Source organism: Falco peregrinus, chromosome 5, assembly GCF_023634155.1.
Source record: "Falco peregrinus isolate bFalPer1 chromosome 5, bFalPer1.pri, whole genome shotgun sequence".
NCBI lineage: Eukaryota > Metazoa > Chordata > Aves > Falconiformes > Falconidae > Falco > Falco peregrinus.
In genome coordinates this window covers 99451032-99471325 of record NC_073725.1, presented here as the reverse complement: position 1 = coordinate 99471325, position 20294 = coordinate 99451032, and the positions used below count along the sequence as shown (strand labels likewise).

Sequence of the window (20294 nt, the reverse complement as noted above, 5' to 3'; positions counted from 1 at the left end):
CATTACCACTGGTACACAATTTGCATCATTAGACAGAAAAAAATGGAAAAAGAGAGGACATGTCATGTACAGAACCTGGACAATTTGTCATATAATAACCCAATTTTTTACATAAACAAGAACTAAGAACAAATCAGGGAGTGTTTTGGGGTGGTTGTTGGTTTGGTTTTTTTTTTTTGGTTGTTTTTTTTTTTTTTTTTCTCCTCTCAATATTGTCCTAGAGGCAAACAACGATAATCTCAACTGTGGGAAAGCTTCACATCACACATGACAGAAACCCAAAGTCTAGAGCAGAACATACCATTCACCTGGAACATACAAGTTTAAGCAGTTGGGAACCCGGGTAAAGTTGGGTAGGAGTTTCAAGTTGGGAATAGCAGCCAACAAGGTACCAACGTATACTGATTAACATGTAAAGAACGACTGGATTGTAGAGCTTCAGCTGACACGTATCCTCCAGCAAGCTTTAAAATGTCTTTTTGATGGCTACATGTGTCTCTGGTCACTGGTTATTATTCTCCCATAACTTAAAAGGTCAATAATATCAGCTGTGCCAGATTTAGAGTGACAAGAAAGAAATCTGATGCAAGTGTGGGATCACTGATCAATGACTGCTATGCAAACTGCAAAGACAATGAAACACTCCCAGAAAAAAGACATTTTAAATTGGCTACAAATGATTAAGCATAGATTAAACAGTTTTTCAGCTTCTTATTTTTCATTTGTTTCCTGAACTCCACTGTCACAAGCAATTAGCTGCACTATACCTTCAGCTGCAAAGATGACATCCCAAGTATTTCTCAATTTGTTTTTTTAAACCACGACATGAATCTGAATACTACACCACTGGCCAAATGAACTAACGATCAAAAGCAAAAAAAAAAAAAAAAAAAAAAGCTACAGTTCCTTTTAACTGTTTCCATTCTCTTTTCCAGAAAAAGAAACATTTTGCATAGCTTCCATTCTTAACTGCTTCCAAAGCCAAAACCACAAAAATGATTCAGAATCACATCAGTTTTATTGACAAGTGAATAAATAGCAAATGAGCTTCTTTTAAATAGCTCCCAGCCACAGTTGCCGCCTAGAAACATAACAAAATTGTAATTTCACAAAGAAAGAGCCTTACCTTCAATTTTGGCATACTCTGATAGTCGAGTATAATTGACTAGAGCTGCTTGCTCCAAGCATTTACGGATGACAGTTTTTACCTCCTCTTGAGGGACCGGAGTAACTATGTCTTTCATCAGAACCTTGACACAAGAAAATCTGATTTGTTGTGGCATCGGGCACACAGAACTGCTTTTCTCCAAGCCCAGCACACAAATTCCTTTCCTACACTAGCACTGTGTGGCTCTCGAGGTATGTGTACAATATGCAGGACCCACTACAAGGTCACCTTGGCCAGCTTGAGACGTGGGACCTACCCCTGCTGTATTATTCCCTTTCTGTACCTATACCCTATGGCATGCCCTAAAACCTGTGCTGATTTTTTACAGCATGGCATTAAGATCTATCACAGCTTGCCCAGTGCCAGGCAATGTTATGCCCTTCCCAGGCTCTGCTGATTGACTTGGGTTTAGGTCTGGGCTTGGCCACGCTGTGGGTCAGCAGAGGTGAGGAGGGTGTCAGAGCAACAGGAAGGCTGAAATAGGGATGGGGAGGGTGATGGTGAGCATGTTTCATACACCCAGGGTAGCAAGTCTATCTCAAGATGGGAATTGCACCGGACAGCAGCCAGGCATTGCTTCTGAGGGTCTGTGGCACGGATGATTGCCAGCGAGATCCTCCACCCTTGCCATGAACGCGGACACAAGCTGAGCTGCATTTAGTGGCCAGGCTACGCACCTGCCTCTGAGCTAAAGCAGGAGACATCACCCCACCTAAACCCCCACAGTTCGGTATCAACTATTATTAATGACACATCTACGCAAAACCAACAGTTCCTCAAGCTCTTCTTGACACATGAATACAGGTAAATTTAAACACTCTGTTATTCTTAGACTTACCCTTTCCAGCAGCGATAGAGTAGCTTTTAGTGCACCTTCTGGACGGCCAAATGGAAAGCAGTACCTAGGAAAACCACATCATGTTAACATCACACCAGATGCATGTGAACAAGCCTTTCCAGAGCTATAAAGATGGTTTCCTAAATATGCCTAAACAATTCTCTAGTCCCTCTGCCTGGAACGAGCAGTCTTTCTATAGGGGACCTTTCCAAAAGGGTTTGATGGTGTGGACACTAAGGCAGCAAACCAGAATATGGGGTAGTAATGAGCTGATAGTTTTAGCAGCTTATTAAATTTGGGTGTCACCTGGAGAGTTTTTAGATCTCCCAGGAGAGAGTTAAATGTCATCTCCTTGTAAAAAAAGGAAAAAAAACCCAACCCACTCTGGAAAGGACATTGACTGCCAGCCGGAGAGCCTGCGATGCACCAGGCTGTAGGTAACCAGCTGAACCAGCCACTGTCCCTGGTGAGAGGCAGCTCCGAGGGGCTCCCGCAGGGACCCTGTGTGCGTGCACACATCATCCGTCTGTGCAAACGTGCACAAGCAGCCCAGGGGCCGGCTCTGTGCTGGAGGCAATTCAGTCCATTTTGTGGGGGCAGGATCCATCCCTTCTAAACAGTGTGATCCCTGCAGAAAGCCCTGTCTGTCCGGATACTAGGGAGAAGGGAAAATAAATGGGTGATAACCGAGCAATGGGGAACAGAGAAATAAGAGGATAAAAGATTTTTTTTCTGTTAAATTTTAGAAAAAATCCACAGCATTACAGTGCTTATGTGAGCAAGATGGTTTGAAATACCCTTTAAAGGCTGTATATTTGAAAATCTCTCTCCAGCTACAAGCATGCTACAGTGCAAGCTTCACTGCCCTGTGTAGGTCTTCACCACTTATGCAAAATTCCCTTATGCATTCAAAACCTGCCTTTTGGCTTTGCTGCTTATAGGAGGGAGCTGGGAGGAAATGAGTCCTCTCGCATTCAGCCTGGGCTCTCTGCCTTTACCTAAAATGCGTGATCTGATTCTCCAGAAGCAAACGAAGCCGCTCCTTGATCTCTTCAAAACGTTCTTTCTCATCCACAGTCACAGTTCCTATGCCGTCAGGCCTGGAGGAGAAATGCCACGAATGACTCGGACTCCACCTCACCACCCTGGTACCTCACCCCCACAGCACACGCACGCTGCCCTCTTGGAGAGGGATGTCACCAGCTAAGAGGCCTGGGACAGAGGTGTTGCGGCAGCACCACTGCCGAGATATCAAAAATAAACAAATAAAGAAATATCCCCTCTCAAAGTGATAATCTAGATGTGGAAACCCCCCTCCCCACTTATTTTTCCTGCGATAGAGCCGTCAGAAAAAGCAGAATCCCCCCCTAAATCTATAGGTATATGACAGGGAGCGCAATGCCAGCCCTCACTGCAGGATCGGGCCCACGGCTGGCAAAAGAGGGACTGAATTTCTGCAGAAAAATTCAGCTGCCAAATTAACACAATTCACAGCATAAAAGAATATTGACAACAGGCACATATACAAACAGAATACAAAATTCTGCACTCCTTCAGAACTGCTGAATCACCCCATTATAGTGATTTCTTGAAGTGAACCATCTCCAATGTATCCTGCCAAAATGTGCCTGGAGAGCAACCGTGCATTTTGCATCTGAAAATGCAATGACTTTTTGGTTCCTTCATTTTAATTTATAAAAATTAGCACATTGATACAATTAATGAAAGATTTCCTCAGACGATTTAGGACGCCCCTGTATTTCAGGAGTGCACAGGAGTGCATTGTGAGACACCCAGGTCCTGCTGCCTTGGGGTATTTCTCGTCTTTCACAGAGCACAGTGTGCAGGCGAACCCTGCTGAAGCTCTCCCGGGGCTGGATGATGCAGTGGTCCCTGTGCTCTTCCACCCCGTACCTCTGCCGATGCCAACCCATCCGAGAGCCGAAAGCAGCAATCCCCTCCTTCTCCCCCACACCCACACGGCAAAATACGCTGTGCAGCAGCATCCCAGGCGACAGGAGCGAGCGACTCTAATCCATCCACCAAAGGCATCGGCCAGGCAGACAATCAACGGCACCGCTCCCCACTGCCGGCGAGAAAAGTCTACGGGTTTGTGTACTCCTGGGCAACTCTGCTGGCACAGCCGCTCTTTAGGTAATGTAAGATGTCTTAAAATTGAACAAATGTTCTTACTTAAAGGCCTCCTCCAGTGTTCAGCTTAAGCTGCATAAATCCGCAGTACTAGACTGGTTTGGCTATACAAAAGACTTGGCAAGGGATTACAAAGCTTCTAATGAACCTCCTGTCAGGGGTTAATTGGTTGGCTTTATTTTCCTCTTAAAGAATCAAAGGCCCCAAACTTAAAAAAAAGAAAAAAAAAGGCTATAAAAAATTAAAAGCTATAAAATCTGTAGAAGCATTTCTCTTTGACCCTGCATTTAGTAAGCTCTTAATATCATAAATACGAACTCTGATATTCCAACACAGGTGAAAAAAAACCCATTAAAACATTTTGGAAGAGGAACTTGCATACTGTACATGATATTTACTGCAAAATTTTAAAGCTAAATATACATTAAATAAAATTTGCAACATGGACACAGAAAAAGACTCGAATACCAGGGCATGTATTTAAATTTAAACAGCATTTAATCAGAAATCTTTACTTGATTATTTGCCAAATTCAGTTGTGTATTAAGGAAAAAAATAGGAAAAAGGATCTAGGCTGAAACTTGGATAAAATGTCTCAGCTGGGGAACACATTTCATAAACAATTTTGGAAGTATGTATCTGGTCTCATTAGTACCTAATTAGGACTAGTTATTTTGAAGAAATGAGCAAGCCACAAAAAAACCCAAATTAGATATCAAGCAAAAATTCATGTCTGAACATGCTTAATGTATTTTTATTCCAAAGTTCCATAAAATATTTAACATTCAGACAGAGATGTTCATGCCTTTTGTGATGCTGTGCACCCCACAGCGCCTGGTTTGCTCCCAAGCAGAAGAGCAGATAATTCAAGGCAGCCCGCAATAAACGCCATACATTAAGGGGCAGGGCTGAAGCCCTCATTTGACTTCTGGCATTCAGTTCTCCCCCTGTACCCATCACAGCTCACAGAGTGTCACTAGGTTAATTGCATCAGTGCTGACAAACGAGGTAGGAAAAGCCGCCTGCCCTGGCAGAGATTTGCTGGTAGGCTGGAAATGGTCTGAAAGTTATGTTACCCTTTGCTGGGTCAATAACCTCAACCGGTGAGATTTAATGGCAGGACCTGACAGCTCGGGTTGGGTCGCAGCCCTCTCACATGAATCACAGTTTCTCACTGTATTCAAAGGGCTTCAGTTTTGCCAGAACCAGTTATTCAGCACTTGCCACACAACAGACTCACGGTGGACACCTGAAACAGGCTGATGTGACAGCATGCGTCGTGTCCCAGCTGGGCTGGAAGCATTACTTTGAAAACCCTGACCCACATGAAGACGAAGGGCAGGCTCTGCAGAGGGAACCTCTGGCCAACGTGGCTCTCACCCAAGTCATAACACCCCAAGCGGCTCCAACCCAACTACCAAGGCGTGCGTAGACCATGGAGGCTTAACCCCCTGGTCATCATCTTTCTCAGGGTCTTTGTGAGCCAGGAGAACACCAAACCCGGTGGCTCCAGCCACTGCTCCCTCCATGCGGTGCAAACGCCTGCTGCTCTCACGTCTTACGCTACTGCAAACTTGAGACAATCTACAGGTCAGCTGTAGCCGTTTTTGGAGCAGTGCGGATGTCTGGAAGGGCCTGCCAACTGAGAGCCATCACCATGGCAAGGACTCCCTTTCTCACCCAGCTGTGGACTATATTGCATCTGACATGATGAGCATCTCTTGAATCTACCTTTCAAATTTTCGGCAAACCATTTTCTCACTGTCCTTCACAAAGTTGACATTTTCGGCAGCATGATAGGAAAGATGTCATGTCGGCTGCTTTTCAAGTTGTTGTCACAGTGGTTAGCACCAGTTCTGTCATCTTTGCTTTCCTCACAATCCCCCATCTTGAGCCATGTCACAAATAATAATACTTCCAATGTTTTTGTCAAATTTCAAATACTATAACCCAGCTGCACATCTTCAGATTTACTAGTTATGTTAATCTTTGTTGCTCATCTTCCCAGAAGCTGAAGCATTAGGAACTCATTAATTAGTGACAAATGCAGGATATACATAGAACTGGAAAAACACTACCCAAAGCCCTGCACTTAATTTATTAGCTGAATAATTTTGAAACCTAATTAAATATTCAAGTCAAATAGACTTTGAAAATGTAATCTTTTTGAGGGAACATATTTATTTTCCCTGTTGCAAGAACACAAAGGGTATATAGCTTAGCATTGCTATAATTTAAGATTAACTTCTGTGCTCTAGACAATTCCAGTACGTGGCTGATGGGGCTGAAAAAAGATCCCCAGGAGAAGCTCAAGTTGCACTGGCTCGTTCTGGTGCTTATTGGCAATTTTGTTTTTTAGCAAAGGTCTCCAAGCTCAGCTTTTGATATTTGGTATTTGATCTCATGGACAGAAGCACTAACCCCTCCACCAAGCAGCAAGGCTAGCTAAAATGCACCTGCAGGAGATGGAAGTTCTCACACGCAATCCACAACCATGTCGTTATTACACTGAAGCAGCGGTGGGGAATGAGAAGAGAGCAAAAGGGTGAAAAAAACGTTCTGTATCTACATGGTATATACAGATGCATGAGGGACAAAATGGGTTTGGGCCTCTGCATTCAGGTCGACAACATAAACGTCTCCATCTGTGTGGAGACACGATTTCACCCAATTCTCTGTAGCTCCTGCTCATGGACACCTGAGGTGTATGGCAGAAGTTGTGGACAGAGAGAGAAGCAGAAAGGCAAAAAAGGCAGGAAAAATAAATAAGGTTATTTTTAATTATAAGTAAACAAGCTTCAGATCACTCCTGCTGCAGCTTCACTATGTTGGCTCTGAACTAGTAAATCCCCACTGTAAATATTTCATACGAAAAGTTTTAAATGCCACTTTCCTAATCCTACCCCCCTTGTTTTTAAGTTTTAAGCCATGGAAACAACAACATCAACAAAGCAGGTGGCGAAATTAAGAAAAAGGGTGGCAATTTAAAAAGCAAAAATGATAGTCCTTGTTTAGCTTAGATGGCTTGTGCAAATTCTGGGGTTAATTATAAATTGTAATTAGGACCCGTGATCCTAAGGCCACTGCTTTATTCTGCAAGCCCCGCCTCCCCCCATGCCCTTTTCTAATTATACTCAGTGCCCCCAGGGCTAGTTATGCTGCTAAAACAAATATATCAAAATGATTTTTTAACAAAGACCAATATATGAAGCAATAGCATGCATTTGTATGCAATTATAAATATACACTATAGCTCCAGTGGGTTAATCTCTTTGACATACGCCTGTATGAAGTACCATGGCGGCTTTCAAATGAAAAGACATATCATCTTTTACACCTTTTATGTTTAACTTGTCTACACTTTTTTTACTAGGGAAAATATTGCTTACACGTAGCAAACAGATCTTTGCACGCACTGTGAGCCCTGGCATGCAGAGCCAAGGGAAAAAAAACAATGTCAAAAACTGATGCAAATAATTTGATTTTTTAAGTAACAACTCAAATATAAAACACGTGCTGCCTTCAGCTCCCTTGCTGGTTGCCAGGTGCAGCACATATGAGCTATACAGTAAACATCGATGATTAGTGCCTTGGACGGCATGTGTCAGGATAGGCTTTCAAAGGATCCCTCGCAGGAAGGCTTGCCCGCGCGAAGTCCCACCGGTTGCACAGGGACTGGCTCTGGGGACGTGGGCAGGATCACAGCTGCCTGCCTGCTGCCTCCTGCATCGCCCCCACCAAATCTGACCTGAAAGAGCCCACCTGTTTAGACCCCTTGAAAAAAAAAAAGGCTTATTCAGCAAACATCGATTTTCCCCGACTCCCCTTTCTTCTGGGAATTCACACCGTGCGCGACTTGTCGGCTGAAAGCCCTTTGTTCAGCCCAGCCCTCCGCCCGCTCTCCTGGGCGATGCCCCAGCCGCCTGCTCGGGATGCTGCGGAGCATGGGAGCCATTTCACCCTCCCAACTCCTGCCTTCGTTTTGCTTGGGCTCTCCTCCATGCTGCAGCACCGAGCCAAGTCACGGCTCATCGTTTCTCGTGTGCGATCTACACCCCTGATGTACTGCGGCTGAACCGGATGGTTTCTGAGCACTGCCATCCTACACCCATTGTAATGAATCACGTCAGCCGGCCGCACAGAGCTGGTTATCTGCTGGGGGCTGGCAACCCACCTCCCCTCAGCACAGATGCCGGATCCTACCCGACAGACAGCCATCGCGCCTACTGTGTCACCGCGAGCTCATCACGGGGCTGGCTGGGACACGCAGCCGGCACCCAACGAAAGGTCACGGCATTTCGCCCTGCCAGATTTTAACCTGTCTTACTGCAGCCAGGGCTGCACATCTGACTGAGACGTGGGAGCTACACACAAAGCACTAGGAAAGCAGATGAAGACATTGTGATAAGGTGTCCACATATTTACTACTTCTTTTAAGGGACCAAACCCGTCCTATTTTGCTTTTTTAACTAGCTGTAGGGAAATCTTGCCTTTACGTGAAACAGCCAGATACGTAATCAGAATACAACAGAAAAAATTACCAATATGTGATGCAGACTTTTCAGTTCCTTGACATTTATGACAATAACCTTATTTCTGCTGGCTTACAGTTGTCAAAAACTAATGAAAGCCAATGGTAATGGTAGCTAACAAAAGAGCTACTTCTTGAAAAGAAGTTTGATGCTGCAAAATACAGCTTACAGAGGAAAGGGCAAGTTACTAATATACCAAATTAATTAACAGAGAGACTTGTAGCTCCTTGGACTTCGGATAAATAGTCATCAAAGAACTTGCAGAAAATGATGGTGTTCAGTCATTACCAGGCTGGAGGGGGTTCAGTCCAGTATTCCTGATTTTGATAAGCTTGGTGTCTGCTGATACTTAGTAACTACACGATCAATATTTTAGCCTTATTTTTAAAAGTTCAGGATTAACAAGCACAGAAAGAGTCTTTTTTGGTGCCAAATTTAAAGTTGAAAAATACAGTTATTATATGCCTAAATCAAAAAGAGGCAGAAGCGAAACCAAGGTCGCTCCTTGGAAAGGGGCCGGAACCACTGCTCAAGGTTTAGGCTCTAACTTTGTGCCTGGGACAGCCGAGCTCAGCTTTCTGCCTGGCAATGCCTCTCCTGTGCGCAGGCAGGGGAACAGCGAGGCTCCTCCAACACATCACCCCGCTGCCGTCAAACGACATCGGCAGCACCGCCACCATCACGGGAACAGCAGCAGGGAAAGACCTTGGTGGTCACGTAAAATCTTTCATAATTTTACCCCAAATCATGCCGTCTTCTCAAAGCAATTCCTGGTTCTTGCCTTCGCTAGCTTTTCAGAGGACTATTGACAAAACAGCCTTGGTACTACAGCGGTGGTACCAAGAGCAGGCAGACAGCAATAACCCCGCAGCAAATGCAGTTGGGTATCTGAATAACACTATACTTTCCTCACCTGTCACGTAGATCGATACATCAGAAATCACACCATCTTTCACAACAGTAGGAATTTACAAATGGCATCCAGTGATACCTGGTGGACAAAACCCTGTTCTCAACTCACTAGTGGCCACAACAGTGAGAAGGGCTCGAGTTCCTCAGCCTTAGCGAAGAACGAGCGCCCGGGCAGCAGCCAGCCGTGCGGGAATTCAGCACTCCCTGCCTTCCTGGCAGCCTGCACCTTACGTATGCAGGGGTCCGCAGCAGGTGAAACTTTGGACAAGCAATTTACACTTCGTTTTTACTTGGAAAATGATGAAATTAACATAAAACTTAAGGGGACTGCTATGCAAGCAGCAGTGATTAACGCCTCAGTTTGGAGAGATTACGTCAGGCTTTCTGGGGTCTGAATAAGCTACAGGAGCTCAAAGGAGGAGAGGAGACCAAATCGTGACATATAAAGAAACAGGGCTCCAAATCGTCCCCAAACTCCCATTCTGACCACTTCACCTGCTGCAGCCTCACGGTCACCTCCAAGCTGGAGGTGCATTTCCACCAGCAGCCATCCTGCCCCCGTCCCGGCTGCAGTGCAGTGGCCGTGTCGCTGAGGCGGGAGCCGGACAGGCGAGGAGGCATCGTCCCCACGCTGACGCCTGTCATCCTGTCAGCCTTGACCTTCAGGCTGTCCTCAGCATCCGCACCGCAGCCCGCCTGCACTTCCCCGCTGACTGCGAGCGACTGTTGTCTCACTGCCTGACCTTATGCAAACACGATACAAACAGACAGCCCACCTCAGCTCCATCACTGTCTGCTGCTAATACAGGAGATTGATAGCCACATGAAATTATCTCCCCGCTCGACCTTCATTACCGGGTGGCAGATTCTGACTGACAGCCAACCTCATTCCGGGGAAAGCTAAACCACCCATTTGGGTTTTTTTTTTACTGTCTAAAAGTGAAGGAACTTCCTTTTGTAAAGAAAATCAACACTTTCTCGGTTACAACAGAAAAAGAAGCCTTTGTTAAACAGAAAAATGTCTCAGAACTTGACTCTTTCCCAGACCACCATGCATACCAATGGCAATACAATGCACGGCTGCTGCAAGAGCCCGTGTCAGACGCTGTGCTGGGCCCCGGGGCAGGTGTGCTCCCACCTCGACAAATCTTACATGGAACATTTTCAACTCCACCATGAGCTATAGGTTTCCTGGGGAGAGCATGGCCAGCCCTAAGGCAACGAGCAACGTATGGACATGGCAGGTGGGAGGAAGGGATGTAGCTATAGCGAACCCAGCTTTACACACGTCGCAACTGCCAGTAAGGACTGCATGGGTAAATATTGGCTTTCTGTCACTCTCTGCCAGCCAGCTCACAAATGCATGATGCATGTGGTCTAAGCAGCTTTCTGAAAAGAAATCGTGACTCTTCCACTCAGATATTCCTATTTCTTATAGCAGACACGCAAGATACAGAGTCATGTTTTCCCTCAGACCCCCTGTGGTCCCATTTTATGACCTTCCTATGGCAGAAGCCAGAAAGCACTCCCCGTGGGCTCCGTACCCAGCTGCTGGGCGTTACACAGAGCCTGCCCTCGGTGGGAATGTGCAACGCCGCAGCCTCGCAGCTCCAGCACTGACCCTCCTGCAGTCCCCAGGCAACACAGACGTGGCAGTGACCACGAAGGAATAGGAACCTTCAGCCTTTCGATGTGACGTCAACCATCAGCTAAAGACAGCTAAGTCATAGCAAAAGTCTCATCCCTTTCTTGGAATATTTTAAATTAATTACTCGAACAGCCCATCTGTGGATGGGCTGCCCCTTTGGCGGTGCCCAGCAGCCCCCCAGCATGGTGCAGCAGCCACGCGCAGCCCTGGGCAGCTGTACGGGCACAGGACTGGGGTCTACATGCCTCACAGGTTTTAGAACAAGACATCTTTTCTGAGCCCACAACTCTCCAGCCCCACAGGGAGAGAATGGCAGGCTGTCACCTCAACCAGTACTGTCAGATACCTCCTGCCACGGGCCCCTGATGAAGAGGAGGCTCCAGCTCTGGCTACGCTGGACCTTGTGAGGAGATACACGGGGTAGCCATGACCAGCATCTGACCTCCTCTCTGTTACGAGTCAAAAAGGTTTTGAACCAGGTCCTATCCCCACAGGAGCCTCCTGGTGCGATGCGCCCTGCCTATGGAAGAGGGGCAATGAGAGCAGCCAGTTTCACTTGCCTGGATGCATCCCTTACATGCCATGCGAGCCATCTCCTAAACACACCTAAAAATCTCAATGCCCTGACCCACCATGGGTCTTGGGTGCCCAAATGCCATCCAACTCCCAGGAGAGTGTATGAGCCGAACGCCGGTGCTGCAGCGGGTCTCCCCGCGCCACGGGGACACAAACTGCCCAGTGTGCTCAGTGACCCAGGAGCCCGGTGTCCTCCACAACACACTTCTGTGCACTGCGCGCTTTCGCTTACCTTTTCGGCTCTGGATTCGGCTGGGATTTGGAATCTTTCCTTTTTTTGGACTCCTTTTTGGAATCCTTTTTTGTCTCCGCTTCAGCGGCAGAGGCATGAGACGCTTTGCCCCCCTCGCCGTCTGCACTTGGCTGTGACCCACCAAGTAATTCTGCCATGTGTTGGCTTTGGGGAGTGATTGAAACGCGGGGGGCAAGGCCAGCAGCAAAAGTGAAAGAAACAAGAAGAAAGCATGAAAAAAACTCAAAATAAAACAAAAGGAAACTAAACTGAAAGGAAACAACTGAAATCAAATAACAATTGGCAAAGAAGGAACAAACGAGCAAAAGAAAGTCAGAACTAAAAAAGAAACTAAGGAAGCAGGAACTCGGTTTCCATGACAAGATGTATGAAAGTAACTGCAAAAGCAAGCGGCAGCCTTGCAACATGAAACCTGGGCAATGCGTGTCATAATTTGGGATGGTATTTACCAGAGGGTTTATGAAAATACGTTATTATTTTACAACATTCCTTTCTTTCAGCAGCATATGCAGATAGAGAGTGATATCTCAAAGTATATAATACAACTTCACAGAAAAAAAGCAGCAGAAGAAGCTGCAATATATGCTACAGCTGTCAACAAAATATATAGAAAAGGGAAAAGCGCAGCTTCAGTTCCTCCCATCAAAGGTCTGCCACATTTGCAAGAAAGGAATGGGCTACTTCTGAAATTGAAATTGCTTTGCCACAGAGCAAGATAAAATTTTCAGTTATGTCTAAGCAATCTCTGAACTGACGTCACGTGGACTTTAAATGAGACATGGGTGCCCGAGGGCTTAAAGCCCTTCTGAACACTGAAGTTTGATACTGCTGAAAATTTCACTGCTGCAACTTGTCAGATCCTCTCGCACAGCAATTAAATCAGCACAGCGTATCATTTACTTCTATTTATTCAGCCCGTGACAATCACATGTACTTCAACTCTGTCTTGTCCAGAACTGCATCCAGCAGGTGCCTGCATAAGAAAGTTAAACCCCCTCACTTCTGGATCCTCTACGTGCATTTCTATTGCTTACATTAAACAAGCAACGAAACAAACAAACAAACCGACTATGCCACTAGAAGCGCTGCTGCCAAACATCCACTGTGAAAACAAATTGGGGACTGTTGTGCATTATCCAAGGAAACCTATATTTGACAAAGTCATCCCTTGCTGGCAGGGAGCTGCTAGCCAAGAAGAATTCCTTACCTGTTGCCATGAACATGTGATGCACAAAAGGCAAAGCTGTAGTGAAGTAAGGTGGGGTCAATCATAGCTCCGTTTTCTGCGCGCTCTAGCAAATCTCTGAGGTAGCAGAGATGTCTGTGACAGCCTCTCACTCCATTACGTGCACAATACTCATCTAGCACAAAGACCTGGCCAGGACTAAACCAGCCCTGTTTAGAAATAAAGAGACTTGATTTTAAATATAAGTTATTAAATACAATGGCTATCAGATTTGGAGTCGTAGTGGGAAACTGTTCTAAGAAAAGAAATACAAACCTAAGGCTACCTTAAGGAAAAAGGAGAGAGGTCACTCTTAAACAATACAGACTGTATATCATCACCCAAACACAGCATGTACTCAGTGCAACTGTTAACAAAAACATATCATGCTATCATTAAAGGGAAATGCCATTTAAAAAGCTGAAAAGTTAGGCCAATTCATGTCAGTGCCTAGCAAAAAAAGAAAAAAAAAAAAAGGAAAAAGAAAAAAGACTTACACCTTTAAGAGATGACAGAGGTTTGGTTATTTAAACAATGTGAAACAGTAATCTCATTTTGGGGATGGGATTGTACATTCGGCCAGCAGCAAGAAGACTGATCTGGGGGAGAGCACGGAGGATTACACTGAATAATGACTTCTCTCACATCTGGCCGCAGGAATGTCCTGCGGAAGCAGGAGGGCAGCTCTGTATCATCAGAAAGGGACGCTTCCCATCATCCTTATTGCGTACTGCTGGCGACGCGCTTTGCCATTGACCACCTCCTCGGCATCAAAGCAAAGAGAAGCTCTGCCATCACGAGCAGGGTTTCTTTACACATCCAAAACCCTCAGACTATTCCTGTCTGTCAGTCCTGAGGGCCTGGCGACACACAGCTTGTGGTGCAACATCTGGGCTCCCGAGGAGGACACCCTTCCCCGCGGAGGGCTTGCTCCGATGAACGTCCTGGGACAGCCGAAGAGGAACGCGCCTCTGCTTTCGGGAAAGGCGCTAGTGAGAACAAGAATAATCTTGTAGATTGCTTTTCAAAATGCTGCAAAACCGTCAATATTTACATGGAAATTTGGGTGCTAAACAATTGCTAAGACGCAGCTCTGGAATGCATCAAGCTGCAAAATCTTTCATCGTTTAATTGAAAAGTTCCTGCAGCGGGCGGGAGAGTAGTTGAGGCAGAGCACTGCCCCTATAGGCAACTTCTTTGCCACCCCATCTGTTACCCCAAATGCTACATCTTAGAAACAACACTGCTGTGAAAGATTAAAATATATTTTCTACCACTCAGATGACACCAAATCTTTTCTAGATGCCAAAATAGCTGCTTTGAAAAGAGTTGAAGAAATATCAATTAAGAGCTCAAAGACATAGAGAAGGATTTGCTCATCCTTATTGGGCCAACTCCAAAACAGATTGAGAAAAGAATTAAAATAATGAGGGGAAAATGATAGATATAGGGAGTAGCTACAGTGCTGGGATCACTAGAAGTGCACATTTCAAAACGAAGCCACAGAACAATGCAGATGGGACAGCACTCTGGAAGGCTATTTTTTGGGAGGGGTATATTTGCCTTCACTGCTTTTAATGGTATTTTTGTTTGCTTTTTGGTTGGTAGTATTGTGCTTGATTCTAGATTACTTTGCCTGTTTGTTACATCCTCGGACCATCTCATCACCTTGCCTCTCTTCACACAAGTCTTTGGTGATCAGGCATGGTGAAAATATGGAAATGCTGGGATTGCTCTGCGATAGAAAGATGTGTGCATTTGGTTACTGGGGTAGAAATACAGTTGGAATTGTTATATTCACCCAACACATACAAAGGACTCAGTCTTCCTTGTGGGGTGAAATCTTGGCTCTACTGACATCAACAGGAGGGCTGCCACTAATTTCATCAGAGCCGAGTATCAAGCCCAGAGTTTGGGGCAAAGGAAGCAGAAGGCTGGACCCAGCAATCTGGGGCACCCCACACTGCTCCCCTGCAAAAGGGTCTGAGAAGTGCTCGTCCTCAGGTGGACCGAAGGGATGGGGGCAAACACTCAAGACTGCTGCCGAGGCTCAGTGAGGGGAAGCGTGAGCAGAAGCTCAGAGGTTCAGTGATGAGCCTCATACCTCATGAGAGCACAGGCAAGCAGACTATGAGTGGAGAGATCCAGAGCCCAGGAGGACCAGGTGGTCTTCTTTTGCATGCCAGAGGTAGGAAATAAAAAACCTGCTGCTGAATGTGCCTCCAAAGGAGCAGTACATGCTGCTCCCCACAGCCCCAGAAAAAATCTAAGATTTGATGAAAGCTGGTATTCAGAAAGCCCACCACATCTTCAGGCAGATCCTGGCTCTTGATTAAGATTTGCTTGGCACAACCAGCTGACAAGCAGCCAGTCCGGCAAACGCAGCTGATGGTGTTGACACAGCGGTGTCTCTCGCCAGTGCAGCCAGGTGTAGCTCAGTGTGATCTCCCACATGGTCTTCAATGGCATGAGGAACCCTGGCGGGGACCATGGAGGAAGGCTGCAGAGCACAGGGAGCTCGACTGACCATGTTCAACAAGCTGAACTGTGTGGAGAAGAGGACATGTGTCCCAAGCACCAGCAGGGAGTGCAATAGGAACTTCGGAGCTGGGTAAAGCAAAACTTGGTCAGGCCTGGTGAAACACTGGCAATTCTTCTAATGGCAAATGCAGTTTTTGCAAAAAACAGAATTTTGGAGACAAAATTTTCACTTTTCAGTAGCTGAGCTTTCCCATTTACCGCAGGAAAACTGAAAGAATTTCATTTTGGTGGCCCACTTCATGGACCTGACTCTTTCACATCACCTGAGCTAGTTTGGGCACTCTGGAAGACCACCTTTCCTCAGTACATGCCATGTTGTATATGTGAATCCAACGATGCTGACACATCATGTGCAGTAGAGCTCCAGCAGGGACCCAGCTGCGGGTGCTGGCAGTGGACGGGAAGCCTGGGAAGAGCTGAAGGGCAGTCTCCGAAAGAATGCACACATCCAAGTGAAAGGAATGAAGACCTACACCTGTGTGGGGTCCACACTAAACTGGAAGAGCTGCATACTCTTCCCAAAAGTCCAGGAAGAGCTGTGACTGCCACCGTGCTACAGTTTGCGGACGATGGGCAGGAGCCCTCAGCAAGCTTTGCAGGCAAGGCTCTTCCCCTTCCCCAGTGCGGTGCTCTCTGCCAGCAAACATCACTTCTGCCACAGCCGAGATGAGTCAGCCAGCCTGTTTGTTTTCATAGGGATGCCTGGCTCAGCCAGCAAGTGGGCTTGCAATAACATTGTTTAACCTGGTTCCACAGAAAGGAGGCAACGCCGAGTTATCCTCTGTGTCAGGGGAAGCCACAGTGTCTGGGTAAGTCTTCCCTGGCACCTCCACATCCACCTTTGAAAACAAGAAGAGGCGCGACGAGGCAAAACTCTGTGGGACCATGCAAGCATGGCAATGTCCTGTAGGGAGAACAACAACTGCCCAGTGGTACATGGAGTAGACAGAGCGGGCTCCCCACGCACCCGCAGCTTGCCCAGGCAAGCCAGAGCAGGGGTATCACCAACATCCCAAAGCCACAGCAAGAGCAATGGGAGCTCTTTGCAGTTGAACTCAAATTTTGAGGTCAGTCTGGTATTTTATGCCGTAATCAGGACAAAACCATAGTAAAATAAGTACAGCAGCAAGTGAAATCCAAGCATAGGTGAACACAGGCCATTATTCTCTTCTTTATAACACTCTGCAATGGGTGATTTGAAAGGAGATGGTTATTTGGTGATGCTCTGCTCCGAAGAAGCACAAGTCTTGGTGCTGAGGGGAGCTCCACCACTCCGGTAGCTTCTAGCAAGGGCCTAAACATCACGGTAACAAGCAGAAGTGTGGCTGGTTGGTTTCTTGGAGAGAAACATTGTTAATAACTTTCAGCGATGGCCTTGCACCTCTCCGCCAATTCAATGGCCACAGCTCTCCAGCCAGGCCCCAGACTGCACAGAGACAAACCAGCTGCAAGCCAACCTGTCAGACATGCATGGATGGGAATGGTCTTCCTAGGGTCAGCCATGCGTGGGGAGCAGAAGCTGCATGCCAAATTCATTGCCCGCTGGAGCAAATACCTTGGTGGAACTGGTGAGAAACCTGCTGCAGGTCTGACAATGCTCCCACCAAGCCTACATGTACCACTTGGGTATCTGTGGGTAAAGTGCTCGCTGCAGCCTTCCCCCCCGCCCATCCTTACCTCAGGGGACGTCCACAACCGTTCCTCCTACCCTGCCTCTCATCAGGACGGTGACAACTCACTACCACTAATGGCATTTACTGGATCTTAGCCTTTCTGAGGAGACCAGCCCCTGCATGTGGTGCAAGGAGCAGAGCAGGAGAGAGGAGCACCATGGTGGAGGGGACGTGGAGGACAGGATTTGGGGCTGACAGCCTCGCTGCTACCTGCTCAGTTGTGTTCCTGGGTTGCTGCTTTTAACAGCAAGCCACGCGAGAGCCCCAGCTCCCGGGACTGCACAGCTGGCAAAAGATGAAGCCTATCAGCACAGGGTGGTCCTTCTGCTGAAGCAGCTCATGATGACACCCCGGTGTGGAGGTTCCTGTGTGACACTAGGAGGGTGGCAGGTCAGGATCTGTCCCATGCCACATTCAGGACAGGACCTCCACTTCAGGGCCCTCTGGAAAGGCTTCATCCTGTTGTGTTTTCAAAAACTAAGAGTCTTTTCATCCTCCTCAATGAAACTGCTAAAAATGAATGGTTCAAGTTGTATTGTTAGAGGTTATTTGTTGTTTAAACCCTCACAGTGTCTAAGAGCCCCCGAGCACTGCGCCCCAGCCAAAGGCTAGAAACTGTCCTGGAGCATCTCAGTGCCACTGTCCTATAGACCGTGTTACACAGCAGTGGGCCGAGAGCTGCAGCCTGCACTTATGAGAATAATCAGGACGGGCATGGGACTGTATCAGCATGGACAGAGTGCAGCATCACTGCAGTTATCCATCTAGGCCCATCTGTTACCTGCTTGGGATCCCTGCTCATAAAGAGACACAAAGCTGGGCCACAGTTATTCTTGGTGGGACTCCATTGACATGGGAGGTGGTACCAGACCGTCATCTTTCCCCTGTTCTTTCATCCAGAAGACTCTGGAAGGCAGTGCGGGAGGCTGCAAAACACTGCGCTCTACTTCGCATCCCCACACTGGCATTTGTCTTTGCAGGAAGAAACATTTTAAGCATTGCAAACAGAAACGATAAAGACAGTGCAACTGGAGAAGAAGAGCAGTCAGCTCACTGCAAGTAGCCTCTCAAAAGAAAATAACTCTGGGCCAAATTCAAACCTGGTGTAAACAGAAGTCAATCTTCCAGCAACAGGGGGATTAGCCCCCACTCGCACTAGCTTTGACTTTGCTGCTTGATGTTTATATCACTAGAGACCAAAGAATATACTTGCCAGACAAGAATAGGAATCATTAAGTCTGTGGTCCAAAGTGAGGCGCTGAACCATCTCAAAGAGTGAAGCGTGGTCAAAGTTACAGGGATTGGAAGAGATAAATTCATCCATGCCATGCTTTTGAGCTCTATCTGCATCTGTTCATTTATACATATAGAGAAAGACACCATTTAGAGAGATATAAGACATTTTAGTTGACAAATACAACAGAAAAAAATATACAGTATGAAGCATGAAAGCTAAATATCTCCTCTTCCCTACATTGCCATTAACCTTTCTCTTTGCAGGCTATACAGTACTCTTTTTACCTCCCATTGTCAACTTGCATCAGTTATGGACTATCTTATTGCATTTAGGCAAAAGATTTTAGAATTAACGTCTTGTCAACTGCTCATTATAAGTGCATTTATTCTATACTTAAAACCAGAACACAAACCCAAGAACTTACTCTGTATCTTACAATATGCTATGAGTTAACAGAATTCTGGCTCACAGAAGTAAATTAGCTCCTATTTAGATAGTTGCAGTTAATTATAATAGATTCTGCCATTCTAACGAAGTTACAGCTGTAGCATTTTTCTCTACATTTACTAGGTTTTCTAGGTATCACACCAGTTACGTTGTTTCTTATCCAAATGCCAATGTTTGTCTCCCCATGGCAATTTTTTTTTTTCCTAATGGCAACTTTAAATGCTACCTCACCGAAATAAAAAGATGCTCTTTTAAGCATCGCTAAGAAGTTAAATTGATATATAGTTCGTTGTCACTGAGGCAGTAACCCGCTAGTGTGCTGGAGCTGCCAGTCATCCCGACAGAGGGACTGAATTTCCTCTGCTTGGATTACGAGCTGCCATTTTTGGGTGAATTAACAGCCTCAACGCATTCACACTTCTCTGCTTTGGGTGACGTTTACGGGCACTAACTCCTAGGGGCTAATTAATTAATCTCAACATGGTTAACTAAAAATACACCAAATTCAGCAGTTGAAATGAAGCCGCCAAGCCGGCCTGGGTGCGGCTAGCCGGGACCCCGCTGGGAACAGGCTTTGTTCTACCAGTGGCCGGGGAATTAAAGGACACCTTTCACTTGGTTTTGTCCGTGCTCAGCTTCCTACTATATGGGTTCTTGCCAAATCCTCCACAAAGAAAATAGGATTTAAATCCTTCCCCTGTTTATAGCCTCCTAGGGGAACTGGGTGGCCTTGAAACAATGTGGCTGAAAGGACAGAAAAATGCAGTTTTCCGCAATAGTAGTAGTATATGGTAACTGTATTTGTTTTAAAACAAAATCCCCCTTCACCAGAAGAACCAAAAATCCTTAATTAAAAATAATGAGCAAAATAAAAAAAAAAATATATAAAAGAGCTTTACATGATAATGATACAGTGTTCTTTTATATATGTTGTACTATTTAATATTAAGCTGTGAAGGATGGTATGTCTTCCTAAATACCTCGTTCATGTCTGTGCTCTCAGATATTACTGATCATTGGAAGCAATCTTTACATTTTCTGTATAGTCTGTCGTTAGCTATATACAAACTATATAAATAACATCACCCCCTGG

The 20294-nt window shown here is 46.0% G+C and overlaps 1 protein-coding gene across 16 annotated transcripts in view; it reads right to left on the bottom strand.

Annotated features, from left to right (window-relative positions):
- The window catches only part of CADPS (calcium dependent secretion activator), a 220801-nt gene that overhangs the window by 69324 nt on the left and 131183 nt on the right, over positions 1 to 20294 (bottom strand). For 8 of the 16 annotated variants that reach the window (XM_055804351.1, XM_055804350.1, XM_055804353.1 and 5 more), the window contains exons 12-17: positions 18731 to 18867; positions 13286 to 13473; positions 12058 to 12222; positions 3005 to 3106; positions 2007 to 2070; positions 1127 to 1250 (exon numbers count right to left, since the gene is read on the bottom strand). In XM_055804351.1, coding sequence (XP_055660326.1) covers positions 1127 to 1250; positions 2007 to 2070; positions 3005 to 3106; positions 12058 to 12222; positions 13286 to 13473; positions 18731 to 18867 — 780 coding nt within the window. The remainder of the gene's footprint in view (positions 1 to 1126; positions 1251 to 2006; positions 2071 to 3004; positions 3107 to 12057; positions 12223 to 13285; positions 13474 to 18730; positions 18868 to 20294) is intronic. The other 8 variants (XM_055804360.1, XM_055804361.1, XM_055804358.1 and 5 more) reach the window with 1 other exon arrangement.